Below are 18,990 nucleotides of genomic sequence, written 5' to 3'. Positions count from 1 at the left end.
TTGTTATTTTTCTGTCTTCAGCTTCACCCATGACATCGAGGCTGTTAGTTGTGATGAGATGTTTGTTGATCTAACAGAGCTACTTAATGACTGTCAAGTTGCTCCTCTCGAATTTGTATCATATCTTCGCCAAGAAGTGCAGGTGAGTCGAAAAATGTTCTTAGAAGAGATTTAAGTTTTTTATTTTTAAGTATGGGAGAGAAAAATTAAGGAAGTAAAATAGGTTTAAGGGAAAAATTAAGGAAGTGAAATAGGTTTAAGGGAATGGCATAAAGATATTTTACATCGAAAAGAACTTGCTATGGTTCACAGTGAATATAGATGGTTTTTACAAATTAATTTAATGAGGCCATCAGGTCATATTTCTAGACTTTCATAGGGCTTGTCTGAAGGAGAGGTGAAAATTAAAGCAAGGTTAAGGCAATTGAGTTTGAACAGCTTCTTGGGAGGAGACTACATGGGCCAAAGGGACACTGCAGAGTACTTTCATTACCTTATACAGTGTGCCGCACACATGTGCATTAAATGGTATCCCTCCATCAGGGGTACCATTTAATGAATGTTGAGTGCAAGCTTAATGAGCTGAGGACCTTCAAATAAGTGACGGGTGAAGCACTGCAACATAAATGGAGTTTTACGTCATTGAGCAGTGGGAAGGCTTTCTGGCTATTGAAAAGCATAAATGAATAATGAGCGTTGGAAACTTATTGTAACTATATGAAAAGGTGTTTGAATTGACAGGTGAAGTGAGTATTTAGGGTGAAGAATGGAAAAGGTTTGGAAGTATGAGATTCTGATTGAAGCTGCTATTTGATGGTGAAGGTATAATTTGAGTGGCCGATAAGTGGTTTAAATTGTTTACATAAGGGAAAGTTCAAAGAGGAAGAAATTATATCTATAAATAGTAAAATGTCCTTTTTGTTGGGGGGGAGGGATTGTACCGTCAGTGCACCTTATGCAGTGCACTGTAGGCATTACATAAGATTCTTTGCATTGTCCCTTTGACCCCTAGCAGCAACCACTTTTATTCCTTTTACCCTACCTCCATTCATGTTCTCTCTCCTCCATCTTACTTTCCACCCTCTCTTAACAATTGATTCGTAGTGCAACTACGAGATTTTCCTCCTGTTACACCTTTCAAACCTTTTTATTGTCAATTTTTGTTTCAGCGCTGAAAGACTTCATAGGTCCCAGTGCTTGTCCTTTGACCTAAATTCTATATTCTGTTCTATTCTATATGGTAAAATAACAGATGAAAGTAAGAATTATAGGGACATGGCATTGCTTAGTGTATCAGAAAAGGTGTATGTACTGTAGGTTTTTTATTAGAATATTTTGATGTATACCTAAAGTGAATGTTTGATTGAAAAAGAATATTAAGAATTTACACAACGGTGCGATTGTGCTTACAAGTGTTTGCGGAATAGTTGTGTGTTGAGTTTGAAATATAATAGAAAAAAAGTCTACGTGCAGTATGCATGGATGGAGAGATGGCTAATTATACTGTTGAATGTTATAAGTAGTGCTATTGTATACATATGTATATAAGGGTGAGAATTGTAAAAAGAAAAAGCAGATTTAGATCCAATTTGCAAGAGAAGTGATTCACTGATAGACTGATATTTGTAGCTGATAGTTTGATGTGTAATACTTGAGTAAAGAAAAATCAGACTAGTGTTAAGAGGAAATTTGCTAGTGAATGCAAAAAAAGAAAGTTATGAAAATACTTGAATCTTAGGAGAGGGAGTGTTGAGTTGTTATGGATGGTGAAATAATTAAATTGGTTAATTCACACAATCTTTTTGGGGATAAATAAGAAAAGTTGTTGGGGTACTGCAGGAGTTATGGAATGGGGAAAAGGGTTAAAAGTTTGGTTGTGTGAATGGATTGTTTAGCCTTCCCTTCTTGATGAAAATTTAAAGTTTTGAAATATAAATGATAAAGTATAAACTGTCTAGATTGCCAATACTGTATATTTGGGATGAGGATGGTTATGTAGAGAGATTGAAAGAGGATAGGATAGTGAATAGGGTAAATGTATAACTGAGTTGTGATGATGTAGGAGAAGGGGATGCAACTACTGGCTTTACATTAGTTTCAAAGTTTTTTATAAAAAATTTGAATAGTTGGTTTTCAGCCCTTTCCTCGACTTTTGGTTGCTGGTTATTTTGTTGGTGACAAACAGATGACTTGCCTAATTTACATTAAAAATTGAGAAGAAGTAGGAGAACCAGACTCAGAACCACTGTAATCCTTTTGCACACATACAAAATAGGCAGTAGACAAAAGTTCCAAGTTTTTATTGTCCAAGTACACTACTGCACTGGGTCAAAATAGAGGGTACCATACATGGCCAAAGGCATCCCAAAGAAACAAGGCCCTAGACCCCCTCTTGCTGGACCATATTTATCTGCATACAAACATTAGCTTGCTGCTCAAAATCTTAATGAGAACTGTACTTTGTGTCAGATACTGAAGAGGCTTAGTACCATATGAAAGGATTACCTGTTTTTAAGCTCTAGTATGCATACTGCATTAACAAAAAAATAAGTCAATAGATAATACTGGGTAATACTGAAAACAGGTTAGGTTATTTTATCATAAATTTAAACCAATTATCCAAATTTCTAAGCTCTCAAAGGATTAGAAAGCTGATCATTTTATACACCTAAGTATGTTTCAGGGTGCCATATTAATGTAACTTTGTGTTTTTAGGCAGCTACAAAATGCCCTTGTTCAGCTGGAATTGGTCCTAACATGTTAGTGGCCCGAATGGCAACTCGTCGAGCAAAACCAAATGGCCAATATATGGTTGATATGGAAAATTTGTCAGAATACATGATAAATGAAAAAGTTACTGATTTGCCTGGTAAGTTTACAGTTCTTTGTAAACATAAGTACTATTTAGTTTTTGTTCTATTGTACAAACTAATATTGCTCAAGAACCATGATTATTTTAGATATGTGATGAAACAATTTTTTTTTTTCTTGACATCCTGTTTTAGTTTTAAGTACTTTATGGAAAATATGCCCTTGAAGTTTGTTATTTTAATGAGTTCTTTCCGGCTTCCATGTGCCAGAAGATTTGTGAACAAAAATCCTACTTAAATAAGTGCCCTTTGCATATTGATAATAAAAAGAACTGAATTTAGGGAATATGTGAAATTGTGTCAGAATATTCACAGATTTAAACCATATCTTATAACTTAGGCCAAGTCAAAAGAGCACACTTTTTTATATCTTTTAGCATCATGCACTAAACTTTGTACAAAGTAACAAATATATTTCATTTGTTTGCACAGTTGAACTTGTAATAGTGATGATATGCAAGCAGAACTTAGGCAGCTTAATTTGTGTCACCAGTTTAGGTTTATTTGCAATGGTATTCATGTAAATAAATCCATTGGTTAATGTTTGGCACCAAGATACTGAAAGATGTTAGGAAACATGCACATATGACACTGCCTTAACAGTTGAGCCTAAAGGATTGAAACTGAACTTGTTAGTTATTGCTTTCTTTTTGCTCTCATCCTGCTTGGCTGTCCAGCTTCTTGAACTTTTCTGGCCCTGCTCCCAAACCTCGTTCAGCAGTAAATCTTCACTGCTGCTACAAGTGTAGAAATGTGATTGGTATCTAGTTAACTTTATAATTATAAGGTAGCAGTAGGGATCCAGTTACCTTCCTTCTAGCTAACATTCTCTTTATAGTCTTGTCTTCTGATGTTAGGGGAAGTTAAGCTCTCCAGTATGATCTTTGGCTAGTTTTGTACATTTAACTTTCTTATACTATTTCATTTCATCTCCCTTTCACTTTCTCCATAGCATTCCATCAACAAGCTTGTGCAAGTTCATATAGTGAAAAAATTTAGTAATTGTTGATGATGAATGTAGTGAAAGTTAAACATAATTAAATACAGTTTGTGAATGTGTAATTTACTATATACAGAGTATGTATTTAAAGCAAGGTTTTCTTGCTGATATGAAAGTGATTATAGTGTACCATGTGCTTAATTAAAGCTTGACTTACTTTGCAGGTGTTGGTTGGTCTCTGGGAAAAAGACTTGAGAGTCAGAACATCAAGACTTGTGAAGACTTACAGGTGAAATCTCTAGGTCAGTTGCAAGCTTTGTTTGGCAACAAGACAGGCCAGTCTTTATACTATTATTGTCGGGGGATTGATGACCGTCCTGTAAAAAGTGAACATTTGGTAAGGATTTTCTCTCTCTCTCTCTCTCTCTCTCTCTCTCTCTCTCTGTCACATTACTTTATTAATGAGCATGATATGTTATATCCTCGTGGAGGGGTAGTGTCATCAGTGCACCTCATGTGGTGCACTGTAGGCAGTACTTAAGGTTCTGTGCAGTCGCCCTTCAGCCCCTAGCTGCAACCCCTTTTATTCCTTTTACTGTACCTCCATCCATATTCTTTCTTACGTCTTACTTTCCACCCTTCTGTAACAATTATTTCATAATGCAACTGCGAGGTTTTCCTCCTGTTACACCTTTAAAACCTTTTTACTCATAATTTCCTTCTCAGCACTGAATGACCACAAAGGTCCCAGCACTTGGCCTTTGGCCGAACTTTCATATTCCATTCTGTGGTATGTTATTATGCTCTTTTATCAAGTATTAGGTTTTGGCAAACTTTGATCCAACTTTAAGCTGTTTTATGGTTCCAGACAAAAAACCAGAATGGTCACTGTTGCATTCATTCTTTAACTTCTGAACTTCCTGTGTAGAAAACTTGCATAACATTTGCTGCATCACATGCCTACACACAAGGTTTATCAGCAGCATATTGAATCTGCCTATACACGTTGTACTGTTCCCCTCTTGTCTTGCACACTCTTTCTGTTCCTTAGTATTATATCTCTTCCTTTCTAATTCTCCACTTTTCCCATAGCAGTTTCAAGGCCTTTTTCCTCATCCTTTCTACCAGCACTTCCAATTTACACACTTCACCAGCTGACATCTTCCATTCTCCATATAACCAGCTGTCAGAAAAAGCACAGATCCATTCTTTCACCTACACTTACTTTTCACCTCTTCATCTTTGTAGCTTTACATTTCCTACCTTTTCAGCTCTTATGCACTCTTATGCCACAAACAATTCACTTCAACAACTTCAGCCTTTTTTATTTTTATTTACTTAGCATGCAGTCCACACTTCTTGTCTATTAAGGAAAGTTGGCCCAACAGTCCATTTGTACATTATTACTGGTTCCATAGATATTCTTGTTCTCAATTTGATATTTTGTACACACTTTACTATCTTCCTTGCATCACCTATTCCTTGACTCTCCTCATCTTTCTTCTATCCCATCTGTTACATTCAGTGTTAATGCCCAATCTGTTGCATTAAAAATCAGATACAATGTAAAATGGAAATGTGAAGCGAGAGACCAGTTGTTTGCTGTGATTAGGTGGAATATGTTCATGAGGGCATAATATTTTCATTAAGTGTAGACATTTGATAATAATGTTTATAGAAATGTTTTCATATTCTTGGTTTGCAAACATTTCCCATTTCTTTTCACATAGCATAGATTTCTTAGTTGATGTTAAAGAGTTTGTGAACACTGTTAATACTTGGCTAGCAACAAATGAGTCATAAATTTTTTTATTTTTAACTAAGTTTGTTGGTAATGGATATAGCCATATGGATATCACATTCCTGAGAAAGAAGACTTTTTTAATTTAGGTTTTGTAGACTGTTCTTATTTGTACATCATATATTTTAAAAAACTAATGAATACCCTATTAATTTATCTGGTTATAACGTGAATTTTGCATATTTATATGGTTTCATTTACAGTATAAAAGATAAATTTAAAGAACTTTCAAGAGTTTGGCATGTTGTGTATTTTGGGATTCAGTTCTGTAAAGTACTACTCGTACCTTTCACCATAGGCAAGCTATTGTTACTGTGAAGTTGCTAAAATATTCCCAGATTTGCAAAGTTTTGACCAAGGGGATTACTTTTGCAGTGAGGGGCAAGGGTAAAAGACTTGACTAAAAAAATTTCAAGTTGGGCAGCCAAGTTTGGAAGAGCAAAGATAGAACATAGGGTTCCTTGTCCTGTTAGCTTTTGGATTTATATAAAAATGTCCTATATAACCCCTTGCTGTGTGAATTTTATTCACAATATCTGTACAGTTTTTGATGATTTATTTATAGTTAACTGCCTTATTTTTACCAGTGAGTTTGCCTTGCTGCAATCTAAGAGCTAAGCATGAATGTGCTGTCTGGATGATTGTTAAACATAATACTTGTGATATTGCATTTTCCATTTGCTGTTAAATTCTGGGCAGCAGACTTGGACGTTGCCTTGCAGCATACAGTTTTTTTTTTTTTTTTAAGATTGGTTGGAAAATAAGATTTAGAAATAATACTCATTGGCTAGGGTTTTTGTAAGTTACAGAACTCAGCACAGTTGTCTTTAAATAGATAAGATGAATTATAATATTTATTTTAGTAAACACTTCAGCAGCAGTGTTTATTATTTTCAGAGGAAGTCTGTATCAGCTGAAGTCAATTATGGTATTCGCTTCACTAGTCAAGATGATGTGACTAGATTTATAGGAGAACTAGCAGCTGAAGTGGAAAATAGGCTCAGTGCTGTCAGTCTGAAGGGCAAATGCATAACTTTAAAACTGAAGGTAATGTACCATATTTTGTATTTTATGGTGCTTCATTTTAATAAAAAAGTTTTCATGCATTTACTAACATTTGTTTATTGAATATGATGAGATATCCAAAACTTGAAAGATGAAAAATCTTGGATGGTAGGCACCAGAAACACTGCTCTTGGTTGTCTGGTGGATGTTGACTACATTTAAACCAGTACTAGTTTCTGAAAATTACTCCTAGTTGTCAAGCTCTGGAGCTGTGGTTTCCTTTCATGAATGTCAAATTTTGCAGGTACACTTTTACAATGCTAATTTTATTAGGAAGCTTCTATTAATAATTTTTGTGTATGTAGCCCCTCAGTATGTAACATCTCGAGGGTGTGAATTCCATTCAGTGCACAGCCAACATCTTTTACAGCTGGCCTCTATATAAATATGAAGAATGAAGGAACTTGTGTTTGATCTTCAGGATGTTATATAATGTCAGTAGGGTAGGGATTTATCGTTGTCAAAATCAGAACCAGCCTTTTTCAAAGCTAGTCCCAGTATAACCATGTAAAATGAAGGTACCTTTGTCTGAGCTCCAGGATATGTCATGTAGCATCTCCAGGGATAGGACTATTTGTTCAACCCTCTCTCATATTACAGTTATTTTCAGAAGTATTAGGTATTCTTGTTTTAATATTGTAGGTTAAATTTATTATTTCACATCTAAAGCTGAATTATTCTTGGGTCAGATTAGAGCAAAAGATGCTCCTATTGAGACTGCAAAGTTTATGGGACATGGAGTTTGTGACAACATTGCCAAATCTACTTCTTTGGGGATTGCAACATCATCAGCATCAACTATTGAAAGGTAGGGAGCATAAGGGTGTTAAGAATGAGTAAACATGATGAAAGTGGGAATGGTGACAGTAGTATATGAATACAGCAAAAATATAAAATATTTTCCTGGTATGCACTATAATCGAGTAATCACTGAGAATTGAAGATGTTGAAATATTCTTGCAACCATAAGTCAGACAAGTGACGGAGTTTGTACTTTTAACAAAAATAAAACCACAGATGACACAAAATATATTAAATCAGTAAAAGTAGTGAATGCTAGTGTGAACATGTCTAGGTATATTTATGCAATGCATGTTCAAGTTTTTCTGAGAGTTTTGTGTAAAATTGACTTTCTAGTGGTATACAGTATACTGTACATGAATAAGGTCAAATGCCAAGTGTCTAGAAGTAAAAGTGTAGTGAATTGAAATAATGAAGTTATTAATGTTGTTTTACCAAGATACTATCAGTAAAATGGCATCTTATGTGGCAAAAATGTTACATTTCAAATGAAGATTGATGAGTTATATGCATTTTCTAACCAAATTATATGTATTGTATATGTAGCATCGTGGCCAAGTTGAATTTTGAAAATTACCTTTTACTCGTAAATTATTTTTTATTTAAGCAACTTACCCAGTAACTACATAGCTATTAGTTTCTTTTAACCAGCAGCTTAAAAGTTTGAAATTGCAGGTCACACTAGTTTGTTTTGGTTATGGTGACGTGCCCCGCCCACTTTCGGGGGAAGAAGAGGTACAACATAGCAAAGAGCTTCAATTTGTTTCTGCCGGCTGTCAGCTGTTTGAATTTTGAAATTTATATTTTGCTGGTTGCTTGTTCTATCTACAATTGGTGAAGTATTTATTTTCATAGCCTTTTGGCACAATTTAGATAGTGTTAGGCAAGTTTTGATCATTGGTTTACGACTTTTGCCCGTTTTTGGACTTGTCTTTGTAATTTTCCACGATGTCTGACACTGGTAGTTCCATTATTAGGTATTGTAGCAAAGGCTGCAATACTAGCCTTACTAAAGAATCCTATGACTCTAACACTGTTTGTTCAGTTGGTTTACGATGTGAGGAATGTAGTGAATGGGATTTAAAGAAGTGGAAGACTTTAGATTCACATCTTAAGAAACCAGCTAGAGATGGGAAGAGGAAAGCTATTGCCAGGGAATCTAGTAAAGCCTTAGCTAGTCAGGATTCACCCTCTAAGTCGGATGCAAATGTACCTGTAATTTCTTCCAATCCCATTCCATCTCCTCCACCTGTGCAATCCTCTCCTTTACCCGGCTGTCGCGCCGATCCCAACACCATCGTCAGTCTGGAGTCGAAAATCGACACTTGCTTTGAATTAATTGTGCAATCAGTCGCTAAATTAGTGCCACCTGTGAAAGTGTTGATGAATAAAAGGGAGTCAGAGCACCCCGTGGCACCCAGTGCTAGTGCTGTGGTAGTGGAGGAGGTGGCTGTTCAGCCTGCCAATTCTCCAAGGCCAAGGTCCCCTGGTATACTCCCCAGTACCTGGTAGGAGTCAAAATGGTAGCTTAAGGGAGGTCGGTGGGGTCTGCCCCCAAGCATTCCCCCAGTTCAGTCTGTTGATGAATCCCAGACTGCAACCAAAGACCATTGGAAAGGCCTTCAAGTGAGTCCTCACTGTGTCCTCCAGCTCTGAGGATTTTAGTCCCAGGCTCTCACAGCACTGTGCGGACGAGTCACACCCTCTGAAAAGGCGTGCTATGGACTTCAAGATCTCTGCTCCTGTTCCTTTCAAGAAGGGCAAGGATTCAGCACGCCCCTCTTGCAGTCACTGGGATAGCCCGGAGCAATTCTCTTCCGCTACATCAGATGACAATTGTAAATTGGCGCCAAAGTTCCTTGTGGCATGTAGACATTCTTCTTTGCACAAGGGAACCCCTTCATCAGGAGTTGTCGCCCAGCACCATCACCTCTACAATCGGTTCCCGAGCGGCCAGCAACTAGCGTCGAAGCACCCAAGCTCCCATTTACAGATGAGCGCCCATCGGCACTTGTCTGCCATCAAGTTTCGTCATTGGCTCCCGTCTCTACAGTGCTCCCTGAGTGCCTGTTGGTGCCCGCTCCTCCACCGCCTCCTTGCAGTGTCATCTCAGACAGCGTTCCCCCTTCGGTTGACCTGATCCAGAGTAAGCTAGATAGCATTCTAAGTTTGCTTCAGAAAGCTCCTCCTACAGCTCAGACGACAGCAGACTTTTCACTTTCTCCTGTCTCTTCTGAAGAAGAGGTCGTTCAAGATCAAGATGTCCTTCGTCGGAGTACTCTGCGTTATTGAAGTTCTTGCTAGCGACCTCCCCAAGCTTCTTTTGGCCAGCTGCTCCCTCCTCTCCTGCTTCGACTTTCTTTGTGGAAGCTCCTTCACCTGGTTCTTCAAGGTTACCGAAACTGGCTCCTCCTCAGCAAAGAAGGCACTGAATAAAGTAGAAGGGTGGTTCTCTGAGAAGAGGGAGCAAGGTAAAGCAGTTTTTTGTTTCCCACCTTCCAAGTTGTCTAGGTTGAGTTATAGGTTTTATGCAACGGGAGAAGTGCCTTCCCTGGGAGTCTCTGCCTCCTCTCAGGTAGACTTCTCCGGCCTTATCAACTTGGCTTGGAGATCAGATTTCACCTCAGCCAAAATTATGTTTTCATCTTCGGAATAGAATATTTTTAAGGTTTTCAAAATGATGAGCTTCTTAGACTGGGCAGTGAGTGCACTAGCGCCCAAGATTAGACACTGCTCCTTTTTGCCTCAAGACACTTCTGCGGACCTCTTACGAGTACTTTCCTGTATTGACAGGGGCATTCACGACAATACACAGGAGTTAGTTGGTCTTTACGCCATGGATGTACTTAAGAAAAGAGAGTTATGGTGTTCTTTTACTTCAAAAGGCATCACTCCGTCTCAGAGATCGGCCCTCCTCTTCTCCCCCTTTGACAAGACACATCTTTTTACTCAGGTTACAGTACTTGACATTGCCTCTGACCTTCAGAAAAAGAACACTCAGGACCTGCTCTCCCAATCTGCAAGACGCTCCAAGGATTCTTCTGTTCTTCCTCCTAGATCTTCAACTCTGTTGCGGCCTACTCCCTTTCGGAGCTCCCGTTCTAGAACATACACTAGAACAAGAGCAAGTACCCGTTTTCCACAGTGTTCCATCAAGAAGTCTTCCTCTAAGTCGTCCACCAAGAAATGAAGATATAGTCCTCTGTACTCAGGTAGGAGCACAGCTTCTCCTCTTTTGGGAACGGCAGGAACAAAAAGGAGTTGGAATCCTGGATAGTGTCTGTCCTGAAGGAGGCTACACTATCCCCTTTTTGAACAAACCACCTCTAGTCCACAAGCCTGTGGAATTGACAGCCTACTCTCCAGGCTTAGAGAGATTTGATGCTCTCTTGCTAGAGGTCGAGTCTCTTGTTCAAAGAGAGGCTATAGAGGTAGTAGAGGACATTCATTCTCCAGGATTCTAAACCGTCTCTTTGTAGAACCCAAGTCATGTAGAACCCAAGTCATCGGGGGGCTGGAGACCCGTTTTGGACGTAAGTGCAATAAATGTCTGTCAAACAGACAACCTCCAAGATGGAAACAAACCAAACTTTCCTTGCATCCATTCGCCAGGGAGAATGGATGGTGTCCATTGACACGCAGGATGCTTACAGTAAACGCCCGTATTCGCGTTCTCACGATATGCGGAGTCACCTATTCACAGATTTCTCTGTGGAACGTATATACACATTATTCATGGAAAGTTTGCCCATTCATTGTATTTTTCACTGAGAAATATTCACTAATTACTGTATTTTCATATAATTTTCATGACTAAATGCACTTTTTGTGATAAATCTATTGAAATACTCAGGTATAAGCATTTTTAGAGATTTTTTTTTGTTTTTGATAGTTCAAACACAAAGTGTTTTTAGAGGGGTTTTAAGTATTCGCAGATTTTAGCTATTTGTGGGGGGTGTGGTACGCATCCCCTGCGAATACGGTGGTTTACTGTACAGTCATACCTCGAAATTACGTGAGGTTAGGTTCCAGAGCCCCTCGTGCAAGGTGAATTTTCGTAAGTTTGGCATGGTCTTTAAAGTGCTAATAAATGTTTATTTCAGAGTTTAAGTACTAAATATGACCTAATCATGCTCCCAAAGTATTAAGTAACTTTTAAATGAACTAAAGTTAGAAGTAATTTTATTTAAAAAATTTAGCTTATTACCCTTAAAAAAGGAATACAGTAAATGGTTGACATAAAAATTGAGTACTGCAGTTTCATAATAGCGCATTTTACAGTAGGTGCGTCGTATACTAATGTTACCCTAATTGTTGGGATGCTGTTTTCTTTGTCACTTAGAGTAAAGCCGTTTTCTTTTGTTACTAGGCAAAACGTCACAGTCAACAAAGTACAATTCCATAAAACATCGAAAACATGTACATAATGTTATTGAAGGTAGTACAGTACAGGTAAAATTCAATTAATTTAAAATTACATACTGTACAGGTAATGACGTGCCAGAGAAATAATAAGTTGTAAAGTATGTTTGAGCGCTAACTACGAATGAGAGAGAGAGAGAGAGATACTGTAATACAGTAACTGTACTGCTTTTTGTACATCGTATTTATGCTTGAGATATATAAATACAAATTTTCATTCTGATTTTACACCTAAAAACAAAAACTTAAAATTAAACACACTTTCTACAGGGATCATCTTTTGAAAAATGCAGTAACTAAAGGATTCTTGTAAAAGTACACCAACTTGAACGTGCTGTAATTACATGCACATACAGATTGCACCAGCACTTTTCTCAGGTGAACAGATAATTTTCAAAGAATGACACTTATACAACTCTTAGTTACATCTCTGATATTACATTAACTAATTCATTTTATCAAGTGGTAGCGACTGAACAACCTCATCTCAAGGTCATGTAAAGTCCTTGACAAAGACTTTACAAATGGACATAATACTTGTATGATATTTATGTACAGAAATATAAATATAAATTTTCCATATCGATTTTACAGTTAAAAGTATGAAAACTTATAAATGTACTTCAAAACATTAAAAGCATTTTCTGCAGGGTATCATCTTTGAAAAGTGCAGTAACTTTGCAAATGGGTATCACATCTTGTAAAAGTACACTAACTGAATGTGCTGAAATTACCTTTGCATCATATTTATGCATGTACAAAAATAAAAAATAATACATTTTCGATACAGATTTTACACATGAAAGCATGAAATGCATTTTTCATAGAGATTTTACACATGAAAGCATGAAATGCCTTTTTCATAGAGATTTTGCACATTAAAACATTTTTCTTACAGATTTTACATAAAAAGTATGAAATGCATTTTTCATACAGATTTTACGTAAAAGATAAATGCATTTTTCATACAGATTTTACACATAAAAAAAAGCATGAAGACTTATAAATTACTCAAAAATTAAACACCCACTTCTGCAGGGTTTCTTGAGAATTTCGTGTGTCTGTGAAAAAATCGCGTATGCCCATTAGTTAGGTTCCAGTGAAAAGTTCGTGTGACTGTGAATTTGCGCAACTCGAATCATATAAGATCAAAGTATTACTGTACTTTCATATTCCAGTTCATCCGACTTCGAGAAAGTACCTCAGGTTTGTGTTTCAGGGCAAGGTGTTCCAATTTCGAGGGTCTGTGCTTCGGTCTCTCAACAGCTCCTCAAGTGTTTACCAGGGTATTGGCTGCTGTAGCAAAGTGGCTTCATTTGATGGAGATAAAGATCTCTCTATACCTCGACGACTGGTTACTACATTTCAGCTTGGAAGCTCAGTGTACGGAGGACATTCACACAACTCTTGTACTGGCCTAAGACTTGGGTCTCGTCATCAATCGGGACAAGTCTCTCCTGACTCCTTCACAGGAGATTCCTTATTTAGGAATGATTGTCAACTCTCAGGATTTTTGGGTTTTCCCAGTCCCGAAGAGAATAGACAAGCGTCTTCAGGCAGTAAAAGAATTTATGGAACTAGGTTCTTGGTCGGCCAATCAATGGATGAGCCCTCTAGTTATCCTCTCGCCCATAGAACAATTTGTCACTCTGGGAAGACTACACCTGAGACCTCTGCAATTCTTAACTCAGAGCCAGCTGGAATAGGAAAAAGTTCTTGCGCTCATTTGTGTTCCTGATAATGGTAGAAATCAAAGAGGATCTTCGTTGGTGGAGTTCCAGGAAGAGGCTATCAGAAGGGAAATCTCTTCTCCCTCTGAACCAGCCTAGAGTTCTTTTCAGATGCGTCGAACCTAGGTTGGAGAGCTCTTTTAGGTTCAGAAGAAGTGTCAGGTACCTGGTCTCAAGAACAGCAAAACTGGTATATCAATGTAAAGGAGTTACAGGCAGTATTTCTAGGCTTACAGTGCTTCGCTTCAGAATTTGCAGAAAGACGGTAGCAGTGCATTCAGACAGCACGACTGCACTGGTGTACATCAAGAAGGGGGGAACTCACTCCCTCTTCCTGTACGAAACAGCAAGGGTTCTTCTTCTCTGGTTATACCAGAACAACACACAAGTGATAACGTGCTTTATCCAGGGGAAACTCAGCGTTCTGGTGGACGAATTGGCCGTCAGAAACAGATCCTTCCTGCAGAGTGGACATTAGACCCGTTGGCTTGCCTGGATCTGTGGAAGCTCTGGGGAAACCATGATAGATTTGTTCATGTCCTCCAGGAATCACTGACTTCCTTTCTTCTGCTCACCAGTACCAGATTCCTTAACATGGATGACCGATGCAATGTTGCAGGACTGGTCGGGCAAAGATCTGTATGCCTTTTCCCCATTCAGTTTATTGAGGTAAGTCCTCAACAAAGTTTGGTCTCATCAAAACCTGTCCATGATTTTGATAGCCCCCTTCTGGCCAGCAAAGGAGTGGTTCCTGGATCTGCTGGAACTTCTTGCGGACTTCCCAAGACTGCTGCCACAGAAGCAACTACTTCTCAGGCAACCTCACTTCGACGGTTCCACCAAAACCTGTCCTCCTGGCCCTAACAGGATTCAAACTGTTAAGAGATTGCTCTGAAAGAAGGGCTTTTCAAGAGAGGCTGCAGACACAATTGCGAAGTGCAGAAGACAGTCATCAGATAAAGTCTACCAGGCTAAGCGGTCTATCTTCAGGTCTTGGTGCAGACGAAATAACGTGTCCTCTTCTAATACCTCTGTAACAGAAATAGTGGACTTTCTTCTGTTCTTATGCTCCACTAAAGGACTTTCCACCTCTACCATTAAAGGCTACAGAGCATTGCTTAGCTCAGTTTTCCACAGTAAAGGAATGGACTTATCTTCTAACCATGATTTGCCCGACCTTATTAAGTCCTTTGATACCTCAAAGCTTAAAGAAAAACCTCTGCTGTCCTGGAATTTGGACGTAATACTTAAGTGGCTGACCAGTTCACATTTTAAGCCCATGCAGTCTGTCTCTTTAAGGTATCTTACCAGAAAAACTTTTTTCTGGTTGCCCTGGCCACTGCGACAAGATCCATCAAAACCCATGCTTTGGACAAAAATGCCAGATTTTCTCAGGGGAATGCAGTTTGCTCCTTTTCCCTAGAATTTTTAGCTAAGAACGAATCGCCATCGAATCCATGGCCTCCTTCTTTTACGATCAAGAGCTTGTCTGAGATAGTAGGCCCGTCTGAAGAAGAAAGAGCTCTCTGTCCAGTAAGGGCCCTTAAGTTTTATCTTCTCAGAATGAAGACTATTCGTGGTACATCAAGGAACCTTTGGTGTTCTGTGAAATATCCCTCTTGGCCTTTGCCTAAGAATGCCCTGGCATTCTTTCTCAGGGACTCGATCTCAGAAGCCCATTCCATGGTGAGCGAAGACTCTCTCTCTTCATGCAAGGTAAAAGCCCATGAGATAAAAGCAGTCGCTATGTCTTTGGCATTTAAGCACAATTAAACCCTCACGTCAGTTGTGCAATCAACATTTTGGAAGTGCAAGTCAGTGTTTACATCTCATTACTTAAGGGATAATGAAACTACCTAAGATCAGTGCAGTACCTGGGTCAGTTTTACGTGGCTGACATGGTGTTGGGGGAGGAAACTTAGAAAGCAACATCCTTTCTTTAATCTCTTCGCCTTGCTTAGGGTGTTGAGTTTTTGGAGTCTGGGAGTGCTATGTACTTGGAGTACCCTCCAGTCATTTGGTTTTTAATGTTTGGGTAGGTGTTTTTAATTTTGTTTTTGTTGGTTATGGTGACTATATTTGCTCTGGTTATTTTGTGTGGTACTGCACCCTGGGCAGGGGCATCTTGTATTCTTTGTTAGCCCTCAGAAATTAGTCCATTGCTACAAAGCACCCACTGTAGTAGTAGGCCCTCAGTGCTTTACTGCCTCGCCTCTACTGGATAAGATGAGCGCCAACCAGAGGCAGTATCTACCTGTAGCAGCTCTGTTATCAGGTAAGGCTCAACAACATTGGTTCAATGTTAGCAAATTTCTATTCTCAAACTCATTACAAGTAGTCCTTGGTTATCAGCGAGCTCACTTATTGGATCAACCGAGCCCGCCGATAACCTGGGACTCCCTGTAATGAGTTTGAGTTTTACAGTGCTTGTATAGCGACGAAAATCGGCAATTTTCGGCGCCAGTAATCGCCCATTTCCACTTATCGGTGTTGATAATTGGGTAATGGCACCGATATATACAGGTATTCCCCTACTTACCATGGGGTTAGGTTCCAAAAAAACCATTGTTTGTTGAAAAAATCATGCTTTCGAATATGGCCTAGCCTACACTAGGGTAATCAGTACCAACTATACATATATGGTAGCCTAGCCTACACTACACAGTATACTTTATACATATATGGTATAGTAATTATTAGTGTCAGCTAATTCTGCAGGTGCAGACTGACATGATAAGTCAGTATAAAGAGAAAATAAATAACAAACAAGGCCTGGCCTGCACTTTTGTATATCATATACGGTAGCCTAGCCTACATTATACTGTATTCTGTTTTCACATAACACCTGTATTATACAAACATCAAAATAACGAATGTGCATCTTTTCCATGGATCTTTTTAAAAGTTATGCTTTACTACACTGTATCCAATCGTAAATATTCTTATATTGCTTTTTGCATTATAAATTCGATCATAGCGATCAAATGTTTTGGTTTAGAATCGATCACGATCTTTATTTCGATGCATTTAATTCAGTTCAGAGGCCATTTCTTGCTTCTAGTTAGCGTAAATGAATCTCTAGATACTTTATTTATAAGGGACATATGTATTTTTCGTTATATGAAGTGTTTTTATGTCGAAATATAACTTGAATATGTCTCGTTGTGAAATTATTTTAGCCATTTTTTTGTTAGTAGATGACGTTGGCGGCTGGCCATTTGTTTTGTGTAAAAAAAAAAAAATCAAGATTCATTCGCTATTTTCTCTTGATTTCATCATCATACTCTGAGCTTTTCGTATGTATCTTTTATCGGCGTGAAAACAGCAGTAATATGTGTTCTTTCATGTCCAGTAGTTTTGATTAAAATACTTTCCAATTTTATTTGCAGTCGAGTTTCATCCATGTTGCCAATGTACGATAATTTATAGTCATTAGCAGCTTGAACATTCTTTTCTCAGCGTCAGCTACAACTTGCAGCTTAAATTTACTGCAGCAGTATATTTCCTTGCCGATCTTTTCTCCAAAGCGGATAAGGGTAGTGTAAAAACATATCAGTACTTAACGTCATTTTAACATAACTCGATAATTGTTTTAACTATCACGATGGTTGAAATACAAGCCAAACAGTTGTTATCCGATTCAATTATTAGTAAAACAACAGAGTCTCGTTCGGTTGTTTATGGCTGTCATCGCATTTTCGCAAAAGTATAAGGTTACTAACAATGCTTTTATTATTCTCTTACTTTTTAACTAGAAGATGGAATAAAGAGATGGAGAAAAGTTGGTCTATTGTAAGTTGGTCTCTCTTGCTGCCTGATTCTCGGCAATTGTAGTGTATGCTGTTGCCTGTGCCCGCTCGAAATTTAAAATATTTTCTAAATATTGTCGCGTGCGGTATTAATTGCTAACTCCATCGTAAACTTGAATTATCGTAAGGCGAATTATCGTCACTCGTGCACCTACCTGTATTTACAAGCGCACAAAATTGCAAAGCGAACACTGACCTATTTTAACTTCCGACACAACGAGCAAGTGAAGAGGTCAGCTCATTGAATTAATGTACCTATTCCAGCCTCTCCGGCCAAGCGTGGCGTACACCGTGCGCTGCCTGATTATGCGTTGTTGCCTCGCGCCAGTCGCCCATGCGAAATTTAAAAATACATATTTTCAAAATATTGTCATATCGATATAATACTAATCCCATCGTAAAAGCAAATTATCGTAAAAGTCGAATTATCGTAACTCGAGCACTACCTGTACCTAACAGAGGCGCCAATGACCGAAAATTGCAGCTTTTCAGCTAACAGCGAATTTGGTTATCACACCGTCAGAACAGAACCCCTGCTGATAACCGGGGACTGCCTGAACTATTTTAATAATGTTTTGGGGTAGATATGTCCAACCTCCCCACCTCCATTCAATGTGGAGATCAGGTTTGTAATTACTGGGTAAGCTACTTATATAGAAATGACATTTTTATAATAAAATAAAGTTTAATGTATACTTACCCAGTAATTACATGATTGGAGCCCACCCACCTACCCTCGCTTGGACATAAGGGCATAAACAAATTGAAGCATTTAGCTATGCTGTACCTCTTCTTCCCCAAAAGTTGGTGGGACATGTCGCCATAACCAAAACAAACTAGCGTGACCTTTAATTTCAAAATTTTAAACTGCCGGTTAAAAGAAACTAATAGCTATGTAATTACTGGGTAAGTATATATAAAACTTTACTTTATTATAAAAATGTCATATATACCTCAGTACAGGCAGTCCCCGGTTCACGGTTCCGACTTACGACGTTCGAGGTTCTGACGGCTTTTCAAATATATTCATCAGAAATTATTTCCCGACTTACGCATTTATGTTCCGGGGTTACCGAATGGAAGAAATATATTTAAACGGCAGAATAATCATAATTTGAAGTTTTTATGCTCAATAATAATGCAGTTTATCGTTTTCAATGCACCCAGAGCATTAAAGTAAGGTTTTCTTATGATTTTGAGGATTTTCGACGATTTTCCGCTTAACGATTTTCGGGTTCTGGCCTGGTTAAACCGGGGACCGCCTGTACAGTCATACCCCAAACTTTTCAAGTTGCGGGAATTCAGACACAAATTTTTCATTGGAACCTAACTAATGGTTATACACGAGTTTTCCTGCAGAACGCAAAATAAACGAGAAACCGTGCAAAAGTGTTTGTTTAATTTTTATGTAATTTTATAAGTTTTCAAGCTTTTATGTGTAAATTAAATAACATTCGATATTAAAAGTAATTTCTCTCTCTCTCTCTCTCTCTCTCTCTCTCTCTCTCTCTCTCTCTCTCTCTCTCTCTCTCTCTCTCTCTCTCTCTCTCTC

General features: G+C 38.3%; 1 protein-coding gene across 7 annotated transcripts in view; it reads left to right on the top strand.

Moving 5' to 3' along the window:
- Positions 1-18,990, top strand: part of Rev1 (Rev1 DNA directed polymerase) — a 571,847-nt gene that overhangs the window by 508,041 nt on the left and 44,816 nt on the right. For all 7 annotated transcript variants that reach the window (XM_067085707.1, XM_067085705.1, XM_067085706.1 and 4 more), the window contains 5 exons: positions 22-142; positions 2,716-2,869; positions 4,035-4,207; positions 6,509-6,658; positions 7,366-7,484. In XM_067085707.1, coding sequence (XP_066941808.1) covers positions 22-142; positions 2,716-2,869; positions 4,035-4,207; positions 6,509-6,658; positions 7,366-7,484 — 717 coding nt within the window. The remainder of the gene's footprint in view (positions 1-21; positions 143-2,715; positions 2,870-4,034; positions 4,208-6,508; positions 6,659-7,365; positions 7,485-18,990) is intronic.

Source organism: Macrobrachium rosenbergii, chromosome 42 (assembly GCF_040412425.1).
Source record: "Macrobrachium rosenbergii isolate ZJJX-2024 chromosome 42, ASM4041242v1, whole genome shotgun sequence".
In the NCBI taxonomy this organism is placed as follows: domain Eukaryota; kingdom Metazoa; phylum Arthropoda; class Malacostraca; order Decapoda; family Palaemonidae; genus Macrobrachium; species Macrobrachium rosenbergii.
Note: the sequence above shows the minus strand (reverse complement) of the source record. Positions and strands in the feature narration are given on the sequence as shown.